The 15,299-nt window shown below is 53.1% G+C and overlaps 1 protein-coding gene across 7 annotated transcripts in view; it reads left to right on the plus strand.

Annotated features, from left to right (window-relative positions):
• Nucleotides 1–15,299, plus strand: part of CSMD2 (CUB and Sushi multiple domains 2) — a 624,779-nt gene that overhangs the window by 307,868 nt on the left and 301,612 nt on the right. For 6 of the 7 annotated variants that reach the window (XM_051832052.3, XM_051832047.3, XM_051832045.3 and 3 more), the window contains exons 7-9: nt 7,881–7,958; nt 12,788–12,875; nt 13,551–13,675. In XM_051832052.3, the coding sequence (XP_051688012.3) occupies nt 7,881–7,958; nt 12,788–12,875; nt 13,551–13,675 (291 nt within the window). The remainder of the gene's footprint in view (nt 1–7,880; nt 7,959–12,787; nt 12,876–13,550; nt 13,676–15,299) is intronic. The other variant, XM_051832049.3, reaches the window with a different exon arrangement.

Below are 15,299 nucleotides of genomic sequence, written 5' to 3' on the forward strand. Positions count from 1 at the left end.
AGCTACACCACCGTGAAAAGCACAGTCTTCCCTGGCTCTCTAGACGTCCTGCTCTGAGTCTCGATGTTCTGCTGAATGACTTACCCATTTGAAGACACTTTGCATGTACACTATGCTCAAGGCTTTTTATAGCATCAACAGAGGCTTCTGTTTTCTGCAGGAACATGTTGTGTTCTTTCTTGCTTGTGCCTTCCCCACCAGCACAGGCCACAGTGAAAATGCCTCTGGCGTCCCATGGCCCAAGCTCTGACTCTTTTGTCCTATTCTTGTTGGCCTGCTGAGCTGCCAAGCTCTTTCCAGCCTCATTTACAGGTTCCAGGCCTCCAGGGGCCTTTGCACCAATTACAGGGTTGCTGCTACCTGGCTCAGGAGCCCAGGGCCAGGTGCCCACAAAGCTGAGCTCTTACCGATGCCTGACACAAAATACAACATCCCTTCCCCAACAAGGTCTCCAGTGTAACTCACTCCTTTTGCCAGGAAGCAGATTTAAAGCGTGCATTCTTCTGATGGTTGGCCATTCACTCATTCAGTCATCAGACTGTTGTTAAGAACCCTCGGGCTGTATGACTCTGTCTGTCCCAGGATGCACGTGGAGGAGATCACAGAGCGATAGCTGGGAGAACAGAATTGCAGAGTAATAAGGGTAGCAGCAGCAGAGGTCCAAGTCTTGAGAGAGCCGTGAATTCTTCCTGAGAGATGCAGAGACAGCCAGAGAGAGGCAGTGACATTCGAGTGAGGCCCTAGCTAGCTGTTATCACCAGTTAGCAAGGCAGAGAAGCGGGGGGGGGGGGGGGGGGGGATTTCCAGGAAGAGAAAACAGCACTGCACAGGCACCTGAAACCAATAAGTGACGGATGTAGCGCTCCCTTAAGCATCTTCCGCCAGGCATTTCCTGCAGCTGAACTCTCTGAAACCATTAAGGAAGCCGTTCATTAGCAAGGGCCACACACCATTCTGGGATACAGAACACGCCCCCACTCCCCCTACCACACACACACACTCCCTCCCCTCCACCATGCAAGAGCCTGGTGGAGAGGCCACCAGTTCTGCTAGGGTTGACCAGGAAGCCACACCAACACCAGCAGCCAACAAAGTACTTTTGACTGTTAGGCTGATTTTTTTTTTTTTTTTTTTTTTTGGCCTGCCATATTCAAAAACTCCCTGGGCTTGGTGCATAACCAGCTCTGCATAATTTTCTCAACCCTCAGTGATCCTTCAGTACCTGCACCCTTAGCAGTGACTATTGCCAGAATTTTGAGTATGCTTTTAATTACTTCTGTGCCGATTGTTAGCTCTCCAGGAGCTGGGGCTGTGAATCCGAGGCTGAGAGGGGCCAAAGCAGAGCACGCGGGTGCTATCTGTGTTCCCCAGCAGATCCCACGGCTCTCAGCCCAGCAGTGACGGTTTCTCTGCTTTCCCTTCTCTGTCGCTTGCCCCATCAGTCTCCAGCACAGCTACTCTATCTGAAGTTTGGCCAGATGTTTGCTTTGCTTTTTCCTAGACACTAGCAGTAGGACCTAACTGCTCAAAGGATTCCTTGCATGTGTTGAAGTCTTTCACCTATTCCTTGAAAGAACATGATGTCATCTTTAGTCCCAGTGACCTCTCCACCTTGTCCTAAGGAATAAAGTGGAATATCTTCAGGATTTAGGGCCCAGCTCTCTTTTCCAGATGTCTGATCGACCGTCAGCAGCAGTAGGTTTTGTTGCTTCTTTCTATGTCACTGAAACCTGGGGCTTTGACTGCTGTAATCTGAATACCAGCTCTTATCCTACTCAAAATGAGCACAGTGAGAGCGTCTTCAGCAATTATGACCACACACCTGTGGGTACTGGTGGTTTCAAGAGTGGGTGCAATAGAGTGGACACCAGAAATCCTATGCATCCTACATACTATACATACAGAAATCCTATGCATCCTTCTGAACTTGATGTGTTCAAGTAGTGAGAGACCTAAGCCCGGTCAGTCGCTGTGCCTTCCAGTTCTAATTCATCATTCAGTGTCTCTCTGTCCTTGACTGTGATGCTGCCTTCCAGCCTCAGTGATTACATCAGAAATGATGTTGCTGATTTCTGTCTCCGTTTGCAGGTGTGTGGCAAATTGAGCCATCTCTTCAGGGATTGTCATGGATTTAGGCTGCTTCCTGAGTTCAGTGATTATAGCAGCAACATGCAACATTGCACCTTTCCTGGTTTCCCTGGATTAACATCTTGGTTAATCCTCACTAAGCCTTCCATGCTGATTGAGCATTGCCAGTCCTGGAGCAGTGGTGGTGCCACCCCATCCTCTTCATTTCTGTATTGGCAACATCCTGACCGAGTCTGGTGCCAATACTTTTATATTATCCTGTAAGTCTCTTGAGCATGCAACACACACATCATCTGCTGTTACTCTGAGGCTCCCCCCATCTGTCCAGGAGTCGCTGTTCTTCCCTTTGACTGCAGAGACCTGACTGTAGTATTTACAAGAAGCATTAGGCCTTAGGCATCTGCACCAAACTTTATATCTTTGTCACAAATCTGAGTGAGGTTAGGAGCCAGTGTGCCTGCCACACACCAGCCTCGTCGGGCAAAGGACTGTGGATAGTTGAAGCAAGCCTGCAAAGTAGGTGACCAGGTGGTCTGGGAGGGGCAGAATATAAGATGCACACCCAAGAATTTGTCAAGTAGGAAAGAGGGGAGGTCAGTTTCAGTTTTAAAACATGACCCAATGTAACTTTTTAAAGGATGGACTGGAGTAGGATGGATCCATGAACAAAATCCAAACAAGAGGCAGAGCTGAGGCAGCAGTGGCCTCTGACATTGAAAGGAGGAGCAGACTGGAGAAAACTTCTGAGACTGGACGCTTTGGATCTGGTGAAGGAGTGGGTGTCGTGTGGTTCAGCCAGCAGGACAGCCAGTTTGGCAGGGAGAGAGAAGGGAGAGACCGAAATTAACGGAAGAGCTCACCCTTCAGGAGGGAAGTCTGCATCTATTGGGGTGGAAAGAATCTGCGTAACCCATCCCCTTTTTGACTCCTGGAGCCTTCAAGACACTGCCCTAACAGGTCCTTGTCTCCCGCTAGCTCAGTCCCATAACTCATGCTGCAGTCTAGAGAACCATTTGTATTGCCAGATTCTTCTAGCTAAATGCGTACCATGTGTCCCGCTAACCTTTACAACAGCGGGGAAATGTCTTGTAATTAACCAGAATATAAAGGATGAATGGAGCAGACTGGCAGTCTCCTGTAGTCATTATCATTTGGAGGAGATGAATGTACCTAGTAAGATTTTCATCAGCCAGTTAGAGGCAGCACTTGTCTCTTGGGAATCTTGCCTTTGTTCTTATAAGTAAAAAAAAAAAAAAAAAAAAAGGCATGTGCATGTGTGTGACATGTACGTGACTGGCTGTGTGTTCACATGTGCATGAATGTGCACGTGCACCTGGATGGGTGCACATGTGTGTGCACTGGGGTAGGAGCAAGCACTCATATGTGGCAGGAACCACGGGGTCAGCCCCAGGCACTGTTTATCTCTACTGTATTGATTACTACAGTCTCCTCTGTTTAAAAGCGCGTCAGTGTAGTATTATTGGCACAAGTCTAGCAGACACTCCATAGATGAATGAGTATACAAACAACACAAACAAACATCGAAGTTCTCTAGGTTCTTGTGATTCCATCCATCTGCTTCGTGTGACCGTCCTTTCTGACGGGGGCTGTTGCTGGTACACTCTGGGGATGCACTGGGAGCACTGCCCTTGTTCTCTGAGCCTTCATGCCCAGGTCTGTCCAAGTCTATCATGCTAGCTCCTCCATGAGCTCATTTGCTGGCTGGTGTCCCATAGTGTGCCCTAGTTCATGGTCCCTCTCCACCTCCCTGGACAGACTGTTTAAAAACCCAGTTAGGTTGTGTCCACCTCCCTGGGGTTGCCCAAAAGCTGAGGCCCTAGCATCTGCAGGTGGTTTCTGGAAGCTGACATGTGGCTCTGGCCTAGAACTTAGCCCCATCCAAGGAAGTCTCATGACCCGTTTATCAGCTTCTGCTCGTTGTGGGCCAAGCACAGGCTCCACCTTCCCCAGGCCTGAGTCAGGGTCAGACGGATCAAGATGTGCCAAAAGATCTCAAAAAAAACTCATGGAAAGCAGAATTAAAAAAGAAGTTTATTTGGGTGCAAAAATTTGGAAATTTTTGCATCTGAGGGGTCTTCAGAAAGTTTAGGGGAAATGTATATTATAGAAAAATTATAATATTGTATGGGGATTTTCATCTTTTTTTTTTTTTTTTTTTTTTGCACCACAATAAACTCTTTTATGCATGTTCTATGGACTTTGGAAGAAGTCCCCTCCCACATCTTTTAAAGACTGTGTTGTTGGTAGGAGGACCCCCGTCCCAACAGCTGCGAGCCCTGTATTTCTCAGCCTGGGGACATCATTTCTGTGTGGATTCCATTGTGCAGCTGATGGCCATGTGGTGCCTTCGTGGGTGATGCAGCCTCTCAGAGACAGCTCGAAGGAGCCAGCAGTCACAAGGGCTACATGTAAATTAAGGGGCCCCAGGAGTTTTGCAGGCTGCTTCTCATTCCATTCCCATCACCGTGATCAGCCGCTGCCCGTGTCAGTTGCAGAAAGTGGAAGAGGAAGAAGGGAAGTTAGTTCTGCTTGGGAAGAGCAAGGACACATCCCCTGCTGAAAGCATCCCCGTGAGTACTGAGTGCTGCCCCATCAGTGAGACCTTTCTTCCCAGGAGGAAGGAGTGAAAGGCTGGACAGAGAAGCCAGGGGCTTCCTTCTGAGGCCATGAGGGGAGAGAAGCCAGAAGACGTTTTTCCAATGCCTCCTGCAGAAGAGGAAGCAGGGCTCCCTCTTAATAACCCTCCTTATGCCCAGGGGCATCTCACTGTCCCCCAACAGCAGCTACAGAGCAAACCCCAGCAGCAGGTGCCCCTGGCAGTGGCATTGGTGCTCTGGTCCCCATCTACATCCCCTTCCTCCGACCTCTGAAGACTCTGGCTTCACCGCTACAGCTTGGCCAGTTGCCCTGAGCCATTTCTGCAGAGCCAACCTCAAAAGAGTGGTCACAGATAGCCCTCCCCTGCCCCCTACTCCAGTACTGGGACCCCAGGAGGAAGAGTTCAGTGAGGGATGGCTGAATCTGAAGGATGAAGCAATGGATAAACACCTCAGCCTCCCTAGAGCTCGCATTACATGGGTGGGGGTGGCAAAAATCAGGAAATATTGGGAAGTTGGGAGATGAAGGAGGGAAAGGGGCAGGGAGAGTGGGGCTAGGGGTGTGGACTTAACAGAGTAGTCAGGGGAGGCCTCAGTGAGGAAGTGACACAGATACTTCGAGAGAAAAATGGGTGAGATGTCTGGGCACGGCATTCCTGGTTGCTTGCAGGCTGAAGCAATATGCCTGGCACATTGTAGGAGCATCAGGAGGTGTATGAGGCTGGAGAGGATGATGGAGGTCAAAGACAGGGCCAGAGGGGTCGTGGACAAGGCAGGCTGCTCCTTGCGGGCCCTTTAAAGACGGCTGTTACAACAGGAGAACCTGGCTACCGCTAAGAGCTCTGAGCAGAGGTGGAGCACGGTGCGGTTTATGTCCTAATGGCACCCCTCCGGCTCTCGCACTGAGAACAATCTACACCAGAGCATGGGGTGCAGGCCAGAGGTCACAGCAACAAGGGCAGATGTACTGGAGGTGTAGACCAGATCGTGGACCACATGGACGCTGTGGGAAGAGACTGCCCTGGAGATATATTTGGGAGGATTTGTTAATGGGTTGTGTGTGGATGTGACAGAGAGGAGTCAAGGGTGCTGGCTGAATAAAGAGCTCGCCAAGCACCCGGGCCTGGCACACGGGAAGTGCCTGGTCACGCTTGTGATTGCTACTGCTGGGTGTCACTCTGACTAGGGGTCAGCTGGAAGATAGCATAGCACATCTGGAATTGCACAGACACACCAAGGCATAGACCCTGAGATGGGGTGAAGTCTCCGGAATCCAGGAGCATGGTTTGGGGAACAGAGGAAGTCAGACCAAAGGACATTGACAGGTAGGGAGGGAAGGCCATGGAGATTGTACAGTTCTGGCACTGGCACATTTTTGTGCTTTTGGGTGAACTGATGAATTACGGACACAGTAAACATTGTCTTTAATCCCCCAGGGTCCCACTTGAGACAGGCACCGGCCCACCTGGTGACCCTTAAGACTCAGCTTCCCCGCCCATACAGTAGGTTGGCAGACATGGGCTGTGTTCGCTGGGCCAACTGGCTTGGCCCCACATGTGTTTCCTCCTCCCGGGACCGAGTGAATCTTCTCACTTGTGAAGCTGGGGATGCAAGAGGGCAAGCCCCATCCAGAAGGTGTTTTTCAAGCCTTTGGCATGACAGGGCCTGTGTGTTTTCAAAGACACATGGCCAAATCCAAATGTTCCAGGTCTGTAATGGGAGGTGTGGGGAGCAACCCGGACTAGACTAAGTTACTGGAATTAAGACTTATTCTATGCATCTGCTCTCCCACAATATGGCGCTGGGAGAGAAGAAAACAGCTTCTACACAGCTGCCTCCAGTTCAGCCAATAAGCTGTAGGACTTGCTCCTGATTGGAGGAGAGCAGCGTACTCGGCGTATGGGCAGCCGAGTTGGGATTGGCAGAGGAGGACTATAAAGGAGGAGAGAGACGGCATGCACCAGGAACATCTAAGGGGAACACCTGTGCAGCCCCCGAGAGAGCCGGCCGGCGGTGTGCCGCTCCCCTGCGGAAGTGGGGAATGTGGCCGGGGGGAACTGCCCTTCCACGGAGGTGGAAGGGACAGTAGCCAACCCGGGAAGAACCAGCAGCAAACCCGGGGAGGGCCGAGCAGATGAAAGAACAGCGCAGGGTCCAGTGTCGTTCCTCCACGAAGAGGGGGAGCGACATAATGGTGCCGTGACTCGGATATGAAGCCTAGGCAGGGTTTAGTGTCGTTCCTCCACGAAGAGGGGGAGCGACATAATGGTGCCGTGACTCGGATATGAAGCCTAGGCAGGGTTTAGTGTCGTTCCTCCACGAAGAGGGGGAGCGACAGGAGGAACTACCCGATCACGTTTTGTAAGGTGTGGCTAGTGGAAAGTGTGACAGCTTGGGCCCATAACCCAATCTACCCTCCCCGGTCATGGCTGGTTCAGAAACTGGGCAGGGCATGGAGTGAGCTTTCGGCCTAGTGGCTAAGATGTACCTGGTTTTGATCCCAAGCTCCAGCTCCCGATTCCAGTGTACCTGGTGATGCAAACCCTGGGAGGCAGCAGGTGACTGCTCAAGTAGTTATGTTCCCATGTCCCACACGGGAGACCTGGGTTGGGTCCCTGGCTCCTGGTTCTAGCCCCTCACAAAGCCACCCAAGCATTTGGGAAGTTCAAGTAGGAAAATGGGAATGGCCTTTCTCTCTCTCTCTTTCTCTCTGTCCCTCAAATAAATGTTTCTGTTTAAAAAAAAGAAATGAGGGATGGGTCAGGCAAGAACCCATAAAAAGGCAGGTGGAAAGGGCAGTACACAGCTTCGTGCATAGATGCTCGTGAGGTCAGCTGGGAGCTGACTGAAGTCGGTCCTAGTGATGAATCTCAGACATCTGGAGAAGCCACTCGGAGAATCGCAGACCCCTTCAGCAGCCACCGGGCGGGAGACCTGCCACTTTTTCTGCCTCCCCCCTGGTGGCCAGCCCTGATAGCAGCTTTCTCCATGTCTGAGACCCTCTTGTACTTGAACACTATGCCTCGTGTGTCCCTGTCCCTGAGCAGAGGAGCTCCTGGCTTTGACCCACCTTGCAGTGTCCCAAGCTTCTGTTAAGAGGGGGGTCCTTCTGGAGGGACTCCTGTCCCTGCCCACAGCAGACAGCTTACACCATTGTCCTTCCTTCCTCTGTAGTCAAGAAGCAGATCGAGCTGAAGTCCCGAGGCGTGAAGCTGATGCCGAGCAAAGACAACAACCAGAAGACATCTGTGTGTAAGTGTCCGCCCGCGCGGGCCCCTTGCTCGTGGTCACACTGCAAAGCAGTGACAGCGGGAAGCCAGACGGTGCTGGAGTGACTTCCCTGCACCCCAGCCTCTGCACGTGGATGCACGGTGGCAGCCAGCCAGCAGCCCGGGACCTGCCCTTCCCCTCTCCTCCGCCCATCTCCCTGCCGTTTCCTCTTCCTCCCTCACTTCCCATTCGAACTGCACTCCAGGGAGTCATTACTGCTACATTTCTCTCTTTATTTTTCCTTTTGAGTCACTTCCACCTGCTAAGTCGGGCCTCTTTCTGGCTCCTCTCCTTGGAGTCAATAACCTCGGCCTGGGATCTGACGGGCTCTTGGGCCCAGTTCCGGCTCCCAAGGCCAGATTGGGAAGGGGAGGGTGGGGAATGCCTAGAACCTGCTCCAGGGGTCCCTTTCCTGTCTCTCGGGCTGGTGGGGACGTGCCGGGTGGCTCCTGCTCGGGCACTGGGAAGACGGCGCCTTTGAGAACGTTGCTCCTGCCGTGTGTGTTTGGAAGATGACAAGGGGTCTGATGCGGGGGTGTGGCTGCGGAGTGTCACCTGAGGAGCACCTGATCATGGCTGTGCTGGGGGGCTTTTGAGTAAGAGCGTGGGAAGGGCCTGGGAAGGTCCTGGGTCACCCTTGGAAGCTGGACTGGCAAGCAGGGAGCCTTTTCCATCCCCCACCTGCAGGCGAATGAGGGAGGCTGCCCCTGTGCCCAGGGACCGACCCTGCGGTCTTCCTTCTCCCCTTCCTTTGCCCTGGCTCCCTCTCTGGCCCTCTCTCCGCCTCCACGTTGTCTCCTTTCTTTCCCTTTCCTCCCCGTCTCGTACTCTGCCCCCCAACCCCTGTCAGTGCCTGCCTCGCCCCTCACCCTTTCACTCTCCCTCCGCATGCTCACTTGCCTTGAGATGCCAAAAGCACTTGTTGAGGGGAGATCCCTTGTAGTCCCAGAGCTCCGTGCTGGTGGCTGTGGCCAGGAGAAGGGAGGGTGTGAGGCTGTTGGATCCTGGGCCCCAGGTGAACAGAGCCTGGGTGTGGGGATTTGCACCAGCCTCATGAGTCTTCCAAGTGGAGAGGGGACCACAGACAGGCTCTTGGGTGCAGCTGGAGACCTGCATCTCTGATGGTCCAGCCTGAGGAACTGGATGGCAGGGGTGGCCAGGAGGCCCTGCTTCTGTGCTTGACCACGAGGTCAAGGGAAGGGGCAGCACCCTGGAGAGTCCAGAGTCAGGCTAGGAATCTGCTGAGAAGGCTCAAGCTCTGACCAGGACCCTCACAGACTCTTGCTGTAGCCACAGGAAACCAGGTGACCCAAGGCAGGCATGACTTCATTTCTGATTTTATCCTGGAGGCACCAGTAAACTTAAGGAGATAGCCTGGATTTACGAGTGCAAGTGTTTATCTCAGATGCATCCCCAGGTAGTTGTGTTGTCCCAGTGGCTACATCTGGAGACTAGGAAGGCAAAATCTTACCCTGCCTTCTTCCCAAGGGTGGGTTGGATCTCAGCTGGGTCTTTGTAACCTAGGACTTCAACAACCCATGAACCAGCTGTTGCACATGGATTTTTCTGGCGAATCCATGGTTTTCATTCGCTATGTAGAGATGCCCATGCTCCCTCGAAAAGATGAAAAAACCCAATTCTAATGAAATAATGCAAATACTCTTTGCAAAAAAAATGTGCGTCTCTCCACTAAAAAGGCATTAGTTTTCCTTCCTAAGATTCCTGTGAAGGGCCAGGGATGGGATTCCAACAGCTTGGAGGCAGGGAGCAAATGTGTGCAGGTGGTGTCTGGCCATTGTGTTCTGCCTGGATTCCCCAAGGACAACTGCTCTGGACTTCGGCGGAGCAGTGGGCCCCACTTACTACCCTTACCAGACAGTGGGCACCACAGACCCTGGCCACTGGTCCTGGCCACCCAGCTGTCTATGGCTCTCTTCACTTTGGGCAGAAACCATGGCCTTTCCCACACCATAGGGACCCTGCTGGGGCCTAATGCTGGAAGCACACGGGCTGGTTTTGAATAGGCAGTGAAGGCTGGGATTAAACAGAGAATCGGGGGGTGGGGGAATGTAATTCATACAAGAAACCATTCACTGGGGTTTGAGGTTGCTTGTTTCCTAGGGGCCTTGAACTTCCTCTTGGGACTGCCATCGCCTGCTCAGCCCTCTGCAGAGGGGGGTACCGGCCGGGTGTGAGCTGCGTCACCGCTGGGTCTGTAACTCCGTGGCTGGTTCCTGAGCCTCACGACTGAAGGGGAGGCCGTGGGGTCTGCTGTGTAGGTCAAGGGCTGTTGTCCAAGAGGGTTTTGCAGTAGTCTCTCCTCACTGGTCCAGCCCCATTCTTGTCTCTCAGCCTGCTGCTCTGTCTGCCTCCCAGGGCAGGAGCTGGGGGCTGAGTCGCCCAGGCATTCTTACCATGCTCCGAGGGGGCTGGGTGATTCCCTGTGGTGGTCAACGGGGACTTCGGGATGGGTGTGGTCTGTGGGCAGGGTTGAGCAGGCAGCAACTCAAGAAGGTGGGCAGTTAGTCTGGAAGCCCACGGTAGGGACTGATCCTGCGAGGCTGTAGGGGGTGGCTGGTGGTAAACCAGGTAGAGCAGCAAGTGTGTCTTCCTCACCTTCTGAAAACAGAGCCTCCTCTCTCCTTCCTACCCACTGGGGTTCTCTGGCCCCAGTTATCTTCTTCCTTCTATCCATCACTTGGGTTCCCAAGAGGCAGGAGCTTGCCCTGCCTCGGCACCGGTGCTTCAGTCTTCCTCTCCCGGCCTGAGGTTTCTGCACTGGTGGGGACAAGAGCTTTGTTAAGTTGAGGATGTGAAATCTGTAGAGGTAGAGGCTTGGCAAGGAAAGGGAGGGGGTTGGGAACAAGGGCCCAGGTCCCATGGGAACGACTGGCACTCACCTGGCGAGGTGGAAAGTTGGAGAAACGCAGCGTGGGGGGACTCGCGCTCATTGCCTGGCCTGAGCCACCTGCTCTGCCTGGGGCCTGCATCTCCCTGGGCTGGCCCCACCCGGGGCTCGCCCGCAGGTTTGAACTCGGTGTTCAGGAGGCCTCTGTCTGCAGAAACGAGTTCTGGACTGAGCAAGTGGGGGATGGGACTCCCCCGGCCCTGCTGCCTTCTGCCACCTGCATCCTCATGTGTCTCCAGGCCTGGGAACCCATTTCCCGCATCGTGCCCTGGTCCTTCGTGGAGCCTGCTGATTCTTTCTTTGCCAGCCAACTCCACCATCTCTTTCTACCCCACGGTTGGCCTCTCATTGTCCTTGACTTGGACAATCATGGGCCTCTCTAACTCGTCTCGAGATATCCAGCCTATGCCTGAGCAATCCGCGCCTCCCGGGGTGTTGACCCCACTCAGGATTCTTCCGTGGGTCCCCTTCTTTAAAAGTCTGACCTCTAGACCCCGTCACCCCGTTGTTCACCACTGTCTCTCGTTCGGTCACACTGAGAGACCCCCAGCTCTGTGTCCATGTGCCTCTGCCTGCCGCAGTCACCTCTGTCACCACCATTCCAAATCCTACCTCCTCGGAAGTGTGTGCAAGACACAGTCCCAGACAGGCATCCGCACTTCTCCCAGCAGTGAGGTTGGGCCTCCCCTCTGGCACTCCTGTACTTGCTGTCTCTCCCCATCGTGACCCTGTGGTTTGTTTCTATGTGTCGTGTCTTCACCCGACTGGCTGTTCCTAGAGGACAGTGGTCATATCTCGTGGTATCCAGAAGGCCTTGTGCACAGTAGGTGCTTTATGAATGCTTGTTGTGTACCCATATGGGGGAATGACTGAGTGGGTGGTCGGGTGATGGGGTGCTTGCTCTGAGACATGGAAGGGGAGGGGAAGGGATTGGGCAAACTTGGGAAGGGGCTTGCTCCAGTCACCCCATACTCCCTTGACCAGATGTTACTGTTGGAATTGGGGCTGGGGGTTGGCGAGTCCTTGAATGGGGCTGCTCTGGCCAGAGCTCCTGGTCAGCCTCAAAGCCAGGAATGCAGAGGTGTGAGGGCTTCCAGCCTCAGCAGTCTGACCATAGCGTTGGAGAAAAACCAAAAGGCAGGGCCGGGGCCTCTCGCCCTCCCCTCCGCGTCTGTGTCCGCCGCCCCTGGACCGCGTTCCTTCTCTAGCCCAGACGGCTGTGCATATGGTTCTTGTAAACAGGACTCTGGCGTCGGCAGGTGTCAGAGCATCTCACCGCCTGCCAGAAGCGTCACAGGTGCTATCTCTGCTCAGTGCCCTTGGCCGTGGCGTTGGAATAGCTGGGGGAGGGTACTCTGGTGACTGCTTACTGTGGTTTGAGAAGTGTCTGATGGGAAGAAAATACCTGTATTTGAGCTCAAGTCCTTGCTTTGAACTCCAGACTGCAGCTTTCTCTTACATTCTTTACCGTTTCTGACCATGCATCCACCTTTTATTTCACTTTCTTTGAGTCATTTCTCCATTTGGGGCTGGGGTCGGGGGGCTCATCCCATGTAGAGTCTCCACTCCCGGGGTCTGAAGCACAGAGTGGGGAGGTCACCAGGAGCTGGCCACTGGGATGAACAAAGGAACGGAGTGGCTGTTGGTATGGGGGCGGGGCCTGTCTCTGAGCCACAAGCTCCTGGATGAATTTCACTTGGACTTGCAAAGGCATTTGTCAAAGCAGCTCCCCACCTTACACACTCAGGAAACCCCAGTCCGATAGACCTCAGCCACCCAACATGGTCCCCGCAGAGCAGGGCCTCATTCTGTCTCTGCCTCCACCACCCACCCTGAGACGTTGCCCCGACGGGTGCCTCCCTGTGACTCTGCATCTCTGTATGTGCTGTTTTTTGCCTTGTAGTAACTCAGGTTGGTGTTTCCCAAGGACATAATATGTGTCCAGACCCTGGCATACCCGAAAGGGGCAAAAGACTAGGCTCAGATTTCAGGTAAGATCGATTGGGGAACCTTCTGGTCACAAGCGTGTGCTGGCCTGGGGGTGGGGGGTGCAAGATGAGGGCCTTCCTGGGGGAGAGGGAGGGAGTGGAGGTGATGGCATGGAGACAGAGACCTTTCTGGAGTAGACTGTGGCCTTGGGTGTTCTGTCCTGGTCCAGCCCTTGGTACGGAGTCCATGTCTTATGGGGGGCGGGGAAGGGATAGACTGCCTGTGTAGCCAGCATATAGAGGCTGTCATTCTCAGTAATGACACGCTAGCAGACCCGTGATCATCTAGAAGATTCCAGGTCCCTGAGGTGGCGCATTTTGCAGAGTTTCTGACTCTCAAGGCATTTTTCCATAACCCTCCATTTTCAATAGAGTTATGGGCATTATCCGCCCACTCTTAGCTGCCCTAATTGATACTTATCTCAGAGGATCCCCATTTTGCTCACAAAGTCACCTTTTAACTCAATCCTAAAACCATTAAATGGTCCAAAAAAGGAAGTGGAAGAGCAGATGTTCCTTCAAATGGAGATTTTTAAGTAATTGAGCAGTGGAGGAGAGGTTAAGGTCGGGAGCAGTGAGAGTGGTCCATCCATGTGGATTTCCTCATGGAACAGGAAGGACTCGGGGCAGGACTGGCAGGCCTGGGGATCGAGCTCACGGACACATCTTGTCTCCCAGGTTAGGATCCAGTGTCCAGTTCACCTGCAACGAGGGCTATGACCTGCAAGGGTCCAAGCGGATCACCTGCATGAGAGTGAGCGACATGTTTGCAGCCTGGAGCGACCACAGGCCAGTGTGCCGAGGTGAGGGTGCCCCGGGGAAGGGCGTGGACCAGAAAGCCAGACTGGGCATGGAAAGTGGAGCTTAGATCCCGGGACCCAGGCTGCCACCCAGACCACCTCACCTGACTCCCTTGCTGCTCCCTGGGCCTGGAGTCCTGTGTTTGTTTACTAATCATCATACTCACTTAGCATCTTCTTTGTGTCAAAGCCCATACTGGGATCAAGAGATACAGGGGTGAGAAAGAGAGGAGTCCCTTCCCTGTCTGGACCTCACAGTCTAATGGAGGATGTTGCTAGCTCACTACACAAAGATAGCCCGGCCCTACCTTGGTAGGAAAGGGAGTCACCTTCTCTGCCATCACCTCGATTCCTCCATTGTCACACATGTGCATCCCGACCCCTCTCCCCAGTGCCCTTGTTTCTTTTCCCACACTGCAGACCATGGAGCTGTCACTTCTGAAGAAATGCTCCTAGCTGTGCAGTGACATAGACCAAAGCATCACAAGGCTTCTCTGCAAGATTCTTCTCACCCCACCCCGGGCATCTTGTCCTCAAGGTCCTGTCACGCGCACTCCCCGATGTCACATGGCTGGGCTGGCCCAGCCCCCACCCCTCTCCCCACCAAAAACCTGGAAATACCAGACCTGGGAGTGTGCCTTCACTGGGGCAAGGACAACAGGTGCTTCTCCTGCGCTCGCTCTGGACACCAGCAAGGAGAGCCCTTGGGCACGGGGCTCTCGGGTGTCCTTTCAAAAGCCCCCAGATGCTCTTTTGAGTGCCCTTTTGGAAGAGAAGGCCCATTTCCCCCTAAAGTTTCATTCTGGATTCTTCTGATCTAAGAATTTCACCTCTCACTAGGCATAGGCATCTGGCTGAGATCCATGCAGTATGAGAGGGGCCCAGGATAAAGAACCTAGATCATTATCACACATAAGATGGCAAAGTTAGAAACGAAGCCCACTCCTTGTTCATTAATGTGTCCATAAATAACCTGGAAGAAGGTCATGGAAATATCTTTCAAATAAGCCTACAATTTATTCATCTCTATTCAACCTTGAGGTGGCCGTGATCCACGGTTCATAATGCACTTTGCATTTTTACTGATTTTCACTTAATTATTTCAAGAATTCGACATAGCTGCTTTTTTTTTATCATTCCCTTAAAAGGTGAGGTCTTGGTACAACTCACGATTGGCAGTTGGGCAAACTGCCTGTTTTTCCTGGGCCTCTTCTCTTACCTGTTAAACATAGCTAATAGTGTCCACTACCCATGTGTCTAATGTGAGGATGAAATGGAATTCTGGATGTGTGAACATTTCATGAACTGGGAAGCGCTAGCAAGGGCACAGTGGAAGAGCAGCCCTTTAGGACGAGAACTTTGTTGTGTTCACCACCTAGAACTGGGCCTGGCACCTGGAAGGTGTCAAGTAACGTGTGTTGAATGAGAGAGTCAAGACACCAGCTGTGTGGAAAGGCCTGGTTTATCCAGCCTGAGGACCGAGGGTGCCCTGGCCGATCTGTCCTTCCAGGATTCCTTTCTAGAAGCCTACACAGCAATGCCTGTAGGCGGTGGTGGGATCTGATTTTTGTCCAAGACTTGCCATTGCTTTCTAGTGGTGGTGATTGTTTTCATGAACACCTGCGGG

This window comes from Oryctolagus cuniculus, chromosome 7, assembly GCF_051225735.1.
Source record: "Oryctolagus cuniculus isolate XC-2025 breed Fujian yellow rabbit chromosome 7, ASM5122573v1, whole genome shotgun sequence".
NCBI lineage: Eukaryota > Metazoa > Chordata > Mammalia > Lagomorpha > Leporidae > Oryctolagus > Oryctolagus cuniculus.